The 12,877-nt window shown below is 41.1% G+C and overlaps 1 protein-coding gene across 4 annotated transcripts in view; it reads left to right on the plus strand.

Annotated features, from left to right (window-relative positions):
• The window catches only part of LOC114479567 (guanine nucleotide exchange factor VAV3-like), a 60,568-nt gene that overhangs the window by 3,856 nt on the left and 43,835 nt on the right, over positions 1-12,877 (plus strand). For all 4 annotated transcript variants that reach the window (XM_028473309.1, XM_028473311.1, XM_028473310.1 and 1 more), the window contains exons 2-5: positions 2,606-2,722; positions 8,760-8,818; positions 9,112-9,177; positions 11,098-11,215. In XM_028473309.1, coding sequence (XP_028329110.1) covers positions 2,606-2,722; positions 8,760-8,818; positions 9,112-9,177; positions 11,098-11,215 — 360 coding nt within the window. The remainder of the gene's footprint in view (positions 1-2,605; positions 2,723-8,759; positions 8,819-9,111; positions 9,178-11,097; positions 11,216-12,877) is intronic.

Raw genomic sequence — 12,877 nt, forward strand, 5'->3', positions numbered from 1 at the left:
TATCAATTTTTCACATGTAGCACCAAGTAAAATGGACAAAATATATGAATCTTCACTATTTTATTTTCACAAAACAATGACAGTAGCATGTTATTGTTGTGTTTTTTTCTTGAGGGACGTCTGATAATATGATAAATAGAATTAAAATAATAATAATCGGAGATCCAGAGTTGTACCAATATTCAGAGCTCGGAGTCATGTCTGTGCACTTCCTTCCCACGAGGCTCCAGAGACTGCTGGAGTGATTACAGGCGTCTCCGTGATGACCTGATGCCATCAAACGATGCCTATCTATTGTCCACAATATCACTGCTACTTCACTTTATGGCAAATCACTTAGTCAGTACATTATATATTAAGAGTAATATAAATTCACAATGCAAAAAATTGGAAATTGGTTTGGGAAAAAAAGACAAAAAGGAAAAGCAAAATGCACATCAGGAAATCGTAAACGTTAGTTGAATATTGTAAACATAGTTTTTTCATTAATAGCAATCATAGAATATTTAAGAAATCTAATATATATATTTAAAATGTGTCAGATTGAAGACCAAATTGAGGTTTTACCTGAGTTAGCTATGTGATAACAAGCTAGTTAGCTTTTAGTTTTCTTTTTAGAATTCTGCCCCAAAACCTTGTCATAATTTATAAACACTAATGTTTTTCTCCTAATTTAAAGTGTTGCTTTTTCTTTACAGTTACCTTTCAGTTGTTGCCTGCAGTGCATGTCGGAAAATTTTACATGATAAAACTTTGAATTAATGTTGAAATGTGCTATATGCTATTTATAGCTCTTCAGTGAGAAAAGTAAAATCAATGCTTGTCACAGTTGTCACTCTCCCTCAATCAGAAGGAAATGTCACATCATTCGTAAACGTGGATTTTGGAAGAAAAAAACATAGTCACTGAATTGTTATGTTAAAAGTCCTACAGTTATACTCGACAGGAACCTACATTTTTGGTCACTTGATCATACTTCGTCACACCTTGTAGATGTGGTGGACGACCCACGTGCATGAAGAGAGGCCGACGGGCTTAGCGTTCATAAAACTAGTTCATGTTTAATAATGAAACTAACAAAAAACAAATCCAAAAAAAACAAAGAAAACGGGACAAAACACAGCAGCACATGAGGAGGTTAACATTAACAGTGAACCAGCAATCATTCTGTGTCCAAACACTCAGCTAAATAACAGAGGTGAAAATAACTGATTACAAGTACTCACGTTACTCTAATTGAGTTGCTTTTATGGGTGCTTGTTCTTTTTTGAGTATATTTCTAAAATAAGTAATTTTACTTGAACTTAAAGGCACACTGTGTAACTTTTCGCCACTAGGGGCGCTAGACCTGTAACTTTCACGTCAAGCGCCCCCTAATGGCCACAAGCGCTGCAGTACTGTCGTAAAAATCAGTCAGTCGCGCCAGCCTCCCTTGTCTTTTGATTGTGTATGCAGACAGTAGTTGACCTGTAACTTTGGGATAAGGATTGGCTCTAAGGGCTGGGTCGGTTAGGATGGGGTGCGAAGCGGGGCAGGGCTCGCGCCGCAGCTGGAAGAGCAGCCGCCGCCGCCCTCCTCTCCCCGCCGCCGGAGGCCCCGCTGCTCAGCCCTCCTCACCACATCGAAGTCGCTCCCCTTCTACTCTCTGGCTTCCCTGCTGTTGTCGGCCCCCTTCGCCGGGCGTCGTAGGGGCGGATGGGGGATGGGCAACCCAGCGTGCGTGGGGCGGCATCCGCCACCGGGTGGAAGGCGGGCCGGGTCTCGGCGGCGTCTTTTTAGCCTCCTCAGAAGCTGTTTTAAACTTTTTGCTTGCCTCGGCCATGATTGAGTCAAACAGGCAGAAAAATACTAGCAAAAGCCTCAGCCCAATGAGTATATCCGAGCCTGTGGTCACGTGACTGTCGTGAAGTGATACGTTCTCCAGGCATTCTTCAGGTCACATGACCTGGCCAAAGACGGTCCGTCTCTCCAAACTTACAAAGTCGGTATTTCAAGAGGGAGAGCCCCGCTCGGATCATTGATATTGTCAGGTGCTGTATATTGGCCTGAGGAATCATTTAAAATAACTGATATGGGTCAACTCTTTGGCCCACAAAGTCTGCGGTGTGCCTTTAAGTACGTTTTAAAAGAAGTAAAGTAATTTGATACATTTCTACACCCAATCTTGACTGAGTAAATTATTATTTTTTTCCTTTTAAAATGATCAATGGACGTTGTGAAACTAGAAAAAATAAAATGACCAGACAACAGTCAAATGCATCACATTATAGCCGACCAACCAGATTCAACGTAATGCACAGCTCCAAAACAGCATTGAATTGTTTTAATTTGAATTGAATTAAAATCATTAATGTCTCCTGTATACAAGGGAACCGTGGCAAGATTTATTAGCGGTAGAGTTCTATTTAATTTAGCTATTTTTTACTTGTACTTGAGTATTTTGAGTACAATTTCAATCAAGTAAATTAAAGGTAAAATGAAGAATATATAATTATCCATAAACCATATGAAATATAAGCATTTTATTAAGACATTTCTGTTGATATAATCAGATGTGTAATCGTGTTGTATGAATAAATGAGAGTCTGTCTTCACTCTTTGGCAGTTTCTGTGCTTGAAGAATATTCGGACTTTCCTGACTTCTTGCAGCGACGTGTTTGGGATGAAGAAGAGTGACTTGTTCGAAGCCTTTGATCTCTTTGACGTTCGAGACTTTGGAAAGGTAACGCCAACATATATACAGGTATAGATAAAGTCTTTAGAAAGTAAATGATCATCACTACGAGCTACTTACAGGTAACTAACTGTGTATCCCAGAGTTTAAAACTGTGTATCTGTATCCGTTTACTAAGAAATTTGGCATGTGGCCACAATTATCCATAACCTTATTTGCTTATCAGTGGTGGAAATAGAGAGGTTATATGTGTTAAAGTGCAGTGAGTGACCTCTGAAAACAGTTTCCTTTTCTTTTAATTCAGTGAGTTATGCTCTAAAAGAAGCTTCCAGTTAATCCGCCTCCTGATAATCCCACAGGGGAAGTACTGCCTGCAAATATGCACAGCACATCTATGCCAGCATGTATAATCTCATGTTAAAGAGATGTCTATCACTCCAACATGATTTTGGAACAGGGGAAAATTAGACTACATCATGACATTTCCTCCCCCGGTCTTTACAGAAGTGTTTGGGCGTGTGTAGGCTTGGGCAGTTACATTGGACGAGTACCAACAGCTGCTGTACGGCTGAACCAGAAATGCTCAATCAACCTCGTATTTTCCAGAAACATCCACCAGGGAACATCTAAAATCTCAGCCAGTCTAATCCACTTGGGGAGGAGTTGTGCCAACTCTGCCCATAAACTGAGCCTTATTTCATTGAATATCTAATGGGAGCAGGCTAACCTACATTCTACTGCTGAGTTACTACCAGGTCCATTGTATGCAGCAGCCCAGAGGCCAAAGTAGTGATTGTTTAGGTCATTTATGTCTGTCTGTCCTTCCTCAGCCTCAAATGCATTCAACATTTTGGTTATGCTTCTCTTTCTTTGCAAGTATGATGACAGAATGTAGTCTTTCAAACAAGTCCTTGATATTTACACAAACAGTTATTGTTTCAAATGTTTGACATTTAAGTTCTAATAATGCTTGTAAAGCAATAATTAAAGTTGCTTGGAATAGAAGATAAACAAGTCAAAGGTTGTTTGTTTCAATAAAAGTTGCAAAAGGTTGAAATTGTCACTCGAAAGTTTTCTTGATCTACACTGTAAACACTTGGTTCATTGAAATTGTCGGAAAAGTTTTGCGCACTGCATTGTTGGATAAAAAGCCCCTATAACGGATGCATAGAATAATTTGTGTTTCTTCTCCAGACAAGGAGGTCAGTGATTCACTTGACAACATTTTTGTTCTAGTAGGTTACCTGTGACATCGCCTCACTCTGCAAGATATTCGAGATACAGTTTGGGATCTCGAAATAGCCCCAAAATAAGCATCATCTGTTATTGTTTTGCTGCAACTTTCAGTTTGTGAAAGCACCGAAAATGTGTCGGGAAGTCACTTTGGTAGAGTGCTTGGGGCCAAACACAATAAATCACGGTAAGAATGAAGTAAAAACACTTTTATGCATTTGTCTACGTGACTTCTCCGGAAGAACGACATCACAAAACAAACAGAAACTCACACTGAACGCAATAGACAGACTAAACTAACTAGACTGGACTACACCTAAGCGCAAACATAGACTGACTGATGATAATCTGGTGTGACCAATTAACAAGACACATACAAAGATAGGCAGACTCGGAGACGTAGGCAACCAGAAGCAACACGCAGGAGATGGAGACATACAGGGACAAAAGGGAGACATCAAGGATGGAAACTGTAACCATGACAATTTCTTGACTTTGATTTATTGATCTATAAGTGCTACACTACGTTATTGTCACTAGCAGCTTTAGATATGCAGTATTACCGGTAGTTTACAAAATCTCAGAATAGGAAGATCTAGAGATGTGTTTTACAAACAATAGTGTGCCAATACACATTTTGAAAATGTTTTAGGTAGTTTGGATGAGACTGAGTCAAGTTTTAGGGTTGCTGGTCAGATGCAGACACAGGGTTTATTTGGTCAAAGGGTTGTCTTTCATAACATTTGTTTCAATGTCTCACTATGGGATATATGCCTCTGCGTTATATCTCAGAAGCCCTATCTCATTACACCTTTCCTGATTGGCTGGTGAAATGTATTCATCCACCGCAGATAGTCCTGCCTACCATAAGGAGAGTGGGCGGTGAATACACTGCCATTCAAAAACCTCTTCTCATTCAGAGCTATCTTGCGTTGCAGCAGTTTAACTGTCTACAAGTGGACCCTTTTTGGATTCCGTCATTGGACGCTGCTGCTTTATGTTTTTTCAGTTTTTTTTAACTGTGGTTGTCGAGCACCGGACGCAACACACCAGTTAGCGGCTTGGTTACAACACCGACCTCGCCTCCTAACGGTCCTCGGTTAGCTTAGCAGCTAGCAGCCACGTGCCAGCGCTAGCTAACCACTTTTTTCTGCCTGCACACCAGCACAGATAAGAAGATAAACAACAAGGCCCCTCACACCAGGGGATCTGGAGGTTCGCCTCTGCAGGTTTGGGAACAGGTTATTGGGCCAAGACACACACCAGGTCTGCTCAGGGTGCCTTGGGTTGGAACGCGCCCGGTGGGCCCTCCATTCCCCCGGCTTCTGCCTCCTTTGCACCGTTTTGCGGTAAAGAGCCTCTGTAGATGGCTGGCGTGCAAGTCAGCAGTCTCAACAGGACCCGTATCTTCCTGCCTACAGCACCCTCGTTGCAACGGAGATGAAAACTGGGACTTGTGTGGAGCCCGCAGTGAGGCTTGGTTCCAGCTGGGGCTCCCGGCTTGACCTCGCCACCGTTCCTCCGTTGGAGGAAGACGTCATCTGACTGGACTGTGCGGAGATGAAGATGTTGCCCTTGTACTCCTCATATCAGAGGAGGAAAAGGAAGACGACACCTTCATCACTCCGGCCCGGGGGCGATTACTGAGAGGTCGCTGGGATGTGTGCCTCCAGCACTCCATCAATTACTTTGAACTCTCAGCGGTGTTTCTTTCGCTGAGGCAATTCCTTCCGTTCCTCACGGGCCACCATGTCCTGTAAGGACGGACAATACGACCACAGTAGCGTACTCTTCCTGTGTCTGGAAGAGTGCGGACGTGTTTGTCAGAGGCTCCGGGAGTGCAATACTCCCGTCTGATAACACGACCTTGACTAACAGCGAGCAGCGAACAGCTGCATCTGAAGGGGACCAAAGACAACCTGAGCCTGGGGAAACTGAGCCCAGACCATGCCTTCAACAAAAAAAGCAAGTCAAATGCCACCACCGGAACCAGAACCTGATCCGGCTATGGAAGAGCTTAAAGAAATGATTAAGAACATGAGACAGGACATGAGAAAGGATCTCATGTCCCTAAGACAGGATCTAACTACGCAGATGGAGTCCATAAGGAATGCCCTGGAGAAATCATTGAAACCCGTGGAGAATGATGTCAAGGTACTGAAAAAAGAAAATGTGAAGAATGCTGAAAAGATAAAAACGCTGGATGTGAGGGTTGAAGATCTGGAAAGAAAAGAAAACACGGAGGAGATTTCTACACACATACAGATCTCAAGTCAACTCTTCATCGAACTCTACAGCAACAACATGGAACTCATCAACTGGTCATTGAGCGCCATTGACAAAATCTTCACGACGAGAAAACTGCTACAGCACGAATCAGCTTGTCCAAAGGACACATACCCAAGTGGATATGCCACGGATGTACGAGGGAGAAGCCTGATGCTCTGTCTCACCCAGTTGATAGTGGAAGATGTGGAGGACATCTATCTGATAGGGGTCATGATCTTTGGCCTGCTAATAACGTGGGTATGTGTATGTGCATGTGCCTTTCTGATGGATCGTAAGCTGAGGCGACTCTCAGAGGATATGAAGGTTCTCCGAAAGAAGAAGAACTTTTCGTTTGGAGAGTTGTAGGAACGTAAACAACGACTGGAAAAGAAAGCTCGAGGAGATACGGAGAAAAAGGACAGTGAAGAGGAGTAACACCAGGAACAATGACTGCAGACGAGAACACATCACATAAAAAAGGACAAAAAAAAAAAAAAAAGCGTTAATGATGAAATTTATGAAGAAGATGAGAATGTTTGACAAGGGAAGAAACGAGGTTTGATGTAAAATTATCTGTGTTAAAATCAGGGGACGGATCTGGATAAGCATAATGCTTTTTTCCGTCGCCCTTTCCGGCATGCAAAAAGACAAAAAATAAATAAATAAATAAATAAATAAATAAATAAATTATGTGATTCTGCTCTGAATGTCAAAATGAATTTCTGTGATTGCAACCATGTCGGAAATGAACTGAATAAATAAATAAAAAAAATACATCAACTGTCAGGGCGGATTGCACCTGCTAGCAAGCAGGCTGATCCTGTGGAGTTGTGGTTGCTTCCTCCCGCTGAGGGTGACGCACATCCCTGAACGCAGGCAGGGGCCTGCTGTCCAGGGGGAGACTGTTTTACGGGGAATGGATGCTACACCTGGAGGCTGTGGAATAGGTCCGGGTCCTTGAAAGCGGTGTTTCTGCTGGCTTTGGCGTCAGCTAAGCAGGTCAGTGCACTTTTATCCAGTTTTACCGGTTGGATGTCTCCTCTCCGTGTGTGGCATGGGCGGTTCTCCTGTCCTGATTGGTACAATGCTCGCCCTGCGGGCTGGTGTAGCGCGCAAAAAGCTTGTCTGCAATAAAGGAGCTACCATATCCCATAGTGAGACATCAAAATGAATGTTATGAAAGAGAACAATAGGTTATTTATATAACCCCAGTTCTCTGAGTAACATGAGTGAGATGTCTCACCAGACAGCCCTTCTTGCTAAATGAGTGAGAAAAAGTTGGCTTATTTGAATGGCGCTGTATTATAGTAGGCAGGACTACCTGCGGCGAATGAATACATTTCACCAGCCAATCAGGATTGCCGTAATGAGATAGGGTTTCTGAAGTATGACACGGAGGCGAATATCCCATAGCGAGACATCTCACTTTTATTACTCAGAGAACCGGGGTTACGTAAATAACCTATAGTTTTGGGGAACAGACCGGTCTGGATTCAGAGGTAAAGAAGCTTTCAGTGTGTGTGCCTCAGTGAATCTGCTGTTGTTCAGTGCTTTCAGGGTTATGTATGTTGTTGTCAGCGGTAGTCATAACATAGCGGAGTCTCCTCAGACAGAGACCTTGTTGAATGCTATCAGTGTACGATGGTATCTGGCCTGCTTAGGACAGTCTAATCAGAACTGACCAGGAGAGAGTTCTGTAATTACACATCATAAAAAGTAAGGGTACTTGTATTGAATTTTAATTGCAAGCATTATCAAAACATTATGTATACTAGAGGTAATGTATACTCTGGTAATGTTCATCATGAGTCCCTGTGAAGCAGCTATGGGAATGAAGTAACCACTCATCAGGAAGGAAGGATCTGCATGGGCTGGTGGTGATGCTCCATCATTGTTTTGGGATCTGATGTTGCGCACATCTCTGGTGGAATTTTTCTCCTCAGAATCACTAGAATATCCCCTCTATCTTTTACGTTGGAATGACCACTCTCTCTCCTGCTCTTTCCAGTTGTGCAGAGCAAAGCAGCTGCAGGACCCGAGTGTAAAGTAAAGGCTGACAAGTGCCGATGTGCATCAGAAGTTGCAATAATAGCACATAAACAGTAGCTCACATACATCCTTGTGTGGTCCTTCGCAAGAAATAAAAAGGATATTAAAGAAAATGTGCAGTATCCAACGCACAATGTTGCCCCAGAGTCAACGTAGTTATGTCACATCCATGCTCTCCATTTATTGTATTTCAAGGAATCATAAATGTGTTTTTTTGAATGAATGTGCACATCTTTTGTTTATTGGAAATACATCAAACACAATTGATGTTGACGTTGCAGCTTTTACTGTATGTGCTTCATATTTGCAGTACATGTGAACTTAATAAAGTCATATTTACTTATATTAGTGTTTAGCAACTAAACTCACTGCAAACCCTCAAACGATTCTCATGTAATAGCTGATGGATGAGACAGATGTTGAATGGAACTGTTGAGATTTTACATTTCTTACATGACATCTTGGAGATGATTGTCTCTACTCAATGTCTCTTAGCCGATCACCATCATGATTTATCCCCAACGTGTTTCACCAGGTGATGGACACACTTTCAAGGCTGTCCTATACAATGATTGCTCAACAAGGAGGATTCAAGTAAGTCACCAATTCAGAAATGTAGAATGCAGAATGTATAATTAATTTAATAAATAGATCACATTTTGATCTTTAATAGAAATATTATAGTCTGTGTGACTTTAGAAGTTGTAGACGTTTTAAACTTTAACATTATTTTTCCTATTGCACATGCAGCTTAAAAAAAACTGAATCATGCTCATTTGGATCCTACATATTGAATATATATTTCTCATCTTCTGTCTGTGACCATATAGTTCAGCAGCCGTCATTATCTTCTTTTGAATCGTGTGCTGTTTCGTTATCACTTTCAGGCCATTTCCAACAGAGGAGAGCCTCAAAGACGAGGATGTGTACAACAATCTGGAGGACATGATTGAGTAAGTATGAGGCGCCTCTCCATTACTGAGTTTGACAGAACAGGATTATTGCTCAGGTGCAGAACCAGCTCTCTCTGCTCTCCGGGTGTCTGGACACCTGCAGGTTTTGGTAAAAGGCCTGATACTGTTTCTCTGTTTTTGTCAGAGGAAACAAATGAGTACTTCTACAGGTTAGTGCTTGACACTAATAATGATAGATGGGGAGAAATTAACTCTGTATTTCATGTTTATCTGGAGCTTTTGAGTGAATATTTCAGATGGATAAATGGATGGATTGATGGAGTTCTTCCAACAATCTTGTTTTTGTAACAGACGTTATAAACTCTTTAGTCTCTTGAGCTTTAATTTTGAAAGGCTAGATGTGTCCCTGCTCCAACACAACTGGTTGAAATCAATGTGTTGTGATCAAGCTCTGCAGAAGCCCGATAAGGAGCCATTTATTTGATTCGAGCATGTTGGCAGGGACACTTCTAGTCTCAGGAATCCGGCCCTGGAGGACAGGTGTTGCCCACCTCTGGGCTAGAAGCAGACCTTGTGTATATGGCAAGGTGTGTTCAACCCTAGAAAGCCTATTAAAGCTGCAGTATGTAAGTTTTTCTGGCTTTATTTGGTCAAAAATCCTTTATAACCTTTGAGCATATTGTAATTCGAAGTGTTCTGAGAGGACATTGGATCTCTGCTCCTTCGTTCAGCTCTGTATTCAATATTTAGAAAACATGCTCCTTTTCAGCCAAATCAGGGATTTTTTTACAAACCGAGTGCTCCATGAGCTGTTTTGGGAGTTACTGTTGGCTGCTTGACTACAGTCAATGTACGTTCACGTCCAGCAAAAAAAGGTCCCCATTGCGGTGTTAGGCAGAACGGTTACACAGCAAAGCAAGGCAAAAGAAGAAGACTGACGTGGAGAAGCAACAGTCTAAAGGCCCAAACATATTTGCGTGGAACATATGCAGAATGGACTCTGCGGAGTTCTGCATGTGTTCTCAAAGCGGCCGTCCGTGACCTTGTGCATTCTGCTCGACTTACTGGTGTCAGAGGGAGAGTGGTAATAGCGACTGTAGTTCCTTAAATTGCCCATGATGAGTCGCTTGAACATAGTCACGCTTTTTGCTTGCTTCATCTACCCCAGTGATGGGACAACCGGGGGACGTGGGAAGAAACTCATTGCCGATTGGATGCCGTGACACCGCGTCCCTCGAAGTCACTTGAAAAGTTCAACATTTTGAACTTTGAGCAACTTCCAGCAACTGGGATCGCACGATTGAGCCACTGGATACGTGCGAGTCACATCACTTGAAGGGAGCTCACTTGACGTTGCATCATTAACAATTATTTTGAATGTAATCTAGTCGCCAGAGTTGCTGAAGTCGCATTCGGTGTGAATGCACAGAGAAGCATATCTGAGGTGGAAAGAGCAAGTGCAATTCATTTGCAGTCTAGACATGGAGTGGTGTGCGTCTGCTCTGACCTGCAGCTGGTATCACTGCTGCAAATTGAGTACAGTATACAAGCTTTCATGTCTGAGTCTCTAAAACATCAGAAAACTCTTCAATAACACAAGATAAAGTCCTTACATTTGTCACTAGATTCTATTGAGAAAAAAAGTTGCAGAGAGGTCCACAGTTGTACGCGTTCACAAGAATAGCGGTGAATTCGAAACAGGGAGGGGAGGGGGGAGCGTGGTTGATTTCATTCCAGTCTCAGGATTCTGCAAACTGCAGCTTTAATTGATATGTATTTATTTGTGAAACAGGAAGTCGCACCCATATTCAGGAATATCTTGCAAGCTAAATTATGCTATCCTGCTAGGTTTAAACTCAACCCTTTAATCTTATTCACATGAAAACTGAAGCAAATGTTAGTCGTGGATAATCAAGACTTTCCAGACTGGATATTTCTGTGTGTGTGTGTGTGTGATAGTGAGACTGTCCCTGAGGATGAGGATGACTTGTACGCAGCAGTCTACGGGCTAGAGGAAGACTATGCCAGTGGAGAGATCTATGAAGACCTCATGAGGACAGAGGAGCACCAACCTCTGGTACAGTAAAATGTTGCATCACACAATTTAATTCCCAATTCCTCTAAATTCCCACCTCCCTTATTCTAGTAAAAAAAATCTCACTGATGCATCCTATGTCAATCTTTTTTTAATGCAATATATACTGATGTTGATGAAGACCGCATTGCCTCCATGTCTGTGGAAGGTTAATGCTAAAGCACTGGAGGTTACCAGCTCTGACTGAGGCTGAATTAGTAATGAAGGAGACAAGTAATGGCCCATATGGGAGCGATGGGGCCTAAAGAAGAAATTGAATGATTTTTACACCAAACAAAGCAAACATAGAGATAGAAATGTCCTGTTGGTACTTCAATAGGATGAAACGGGTTTGTTGGGGAGCTGTGGGAGATTTTTCCTGCAGCATGTGACCTGTTTTTAAAGTGACTAATTCTGCAAAGCCTTCATGTGAGATGTGTGTCTTTATTAATAGATGTAACATTATATTGACATTATCTATAAAGATGAATCTCATTATTTCATTACAGTAGGAAGAGTTGGAGAATGTAATGTGATGTCACTTTTGCAGCACCTAACAAATATAAATCGTGTACATTTTTATTTTTATACTTTGCCTGCTTGCAAAAGAAACCTAAAGGCAGTGCACATATGTTTGTCAGTGTAGTGAAATATAACATTTACTGTAAATAATGTCATATTTTTGTATTTCTATGGATCTGATTTTTTTTTCTTCAAATACAATGAAATGTATGATATTTGCGGGGGATTGCAGTATTTTTTCTGCACATAATCACGTGATTGGACTAATATTTAATCAGAAACTGTTGCAGGAACTATTTTTGATTTTTTTTTTTTAAACTGTCACCGACACTTTTCTCAAAAAGAATCCCACAACATGCCTGCAAATTACAAAAAAAAAAAAAATCTGAAAAGTTTGCTTGCAAATTGAAGGAATTTTGAAGAAAATGTATTGATACTTGAAACTTGGGTTATTGTAAGTGAAATATACACATTTTTTTTTACATGTGCAAGTCTAATGTAACCATGCTGAAAGTTGGTTAAGAACCTAAATATGCATTGTTTTCAAGGTATTTGTATTTCATAAATAAGTGTGACTCATTGTTTTGTTCATCAGAATCACTAAAACAATATTTCATTATTAAAAATAATAAATAGCAAATTTTACATTTATTCTTACAAAACATTTGGGGAAACTGAATCCAAATAAGCTTAAGAATTAACAAAATACAAACTTTTAAATTGTTTGATCCGTTGATTAATTTTTTTGTTGAAATACATTTTGAAGAGCCAATCAGTGGACCTCCAACCTGCAAGATATTGTTAAAATTAACGACAAAAATCTGTGTTTTTCTGGTCCAGCTCAGTTGGGATCAAACCGGATCATATTTGCTACCTGACCTAAAATGAGTTTGACTTCCCCGCTTTGGGAGCTTTGTAAATTTCTCTGCTTTTGCTTTTAAATTGAACTCATTCTCGTAAATTCAACAGTTTCCTGAACATTCAAAACTATTCAAAGCTTTTTGACGAAATACAACGTTAGCATTGCTCAGTTAAAATGCAGAGAAAAAAAAATAAATCTCATGAAAGATTAAAGAATAAAGTGTGATAATACAAAGTAAGGTGTCTCCCAGCGGGCGTGGTTTTTTTTAAGGATACCTGTGG

This window comes from Gouania willdenowi, chromosome 17 (assembly GCF_900634775.1).
Source record: "Gouania willdenowi chromosome 17, fGouWil2.1, whole genome shotgun sequence".
NCBI lineage: Eukaryota > Metazoa > Chordata > Actinopteri > Blenniiformes > Gobiesocidae > Gouania > Gouania willdenowi.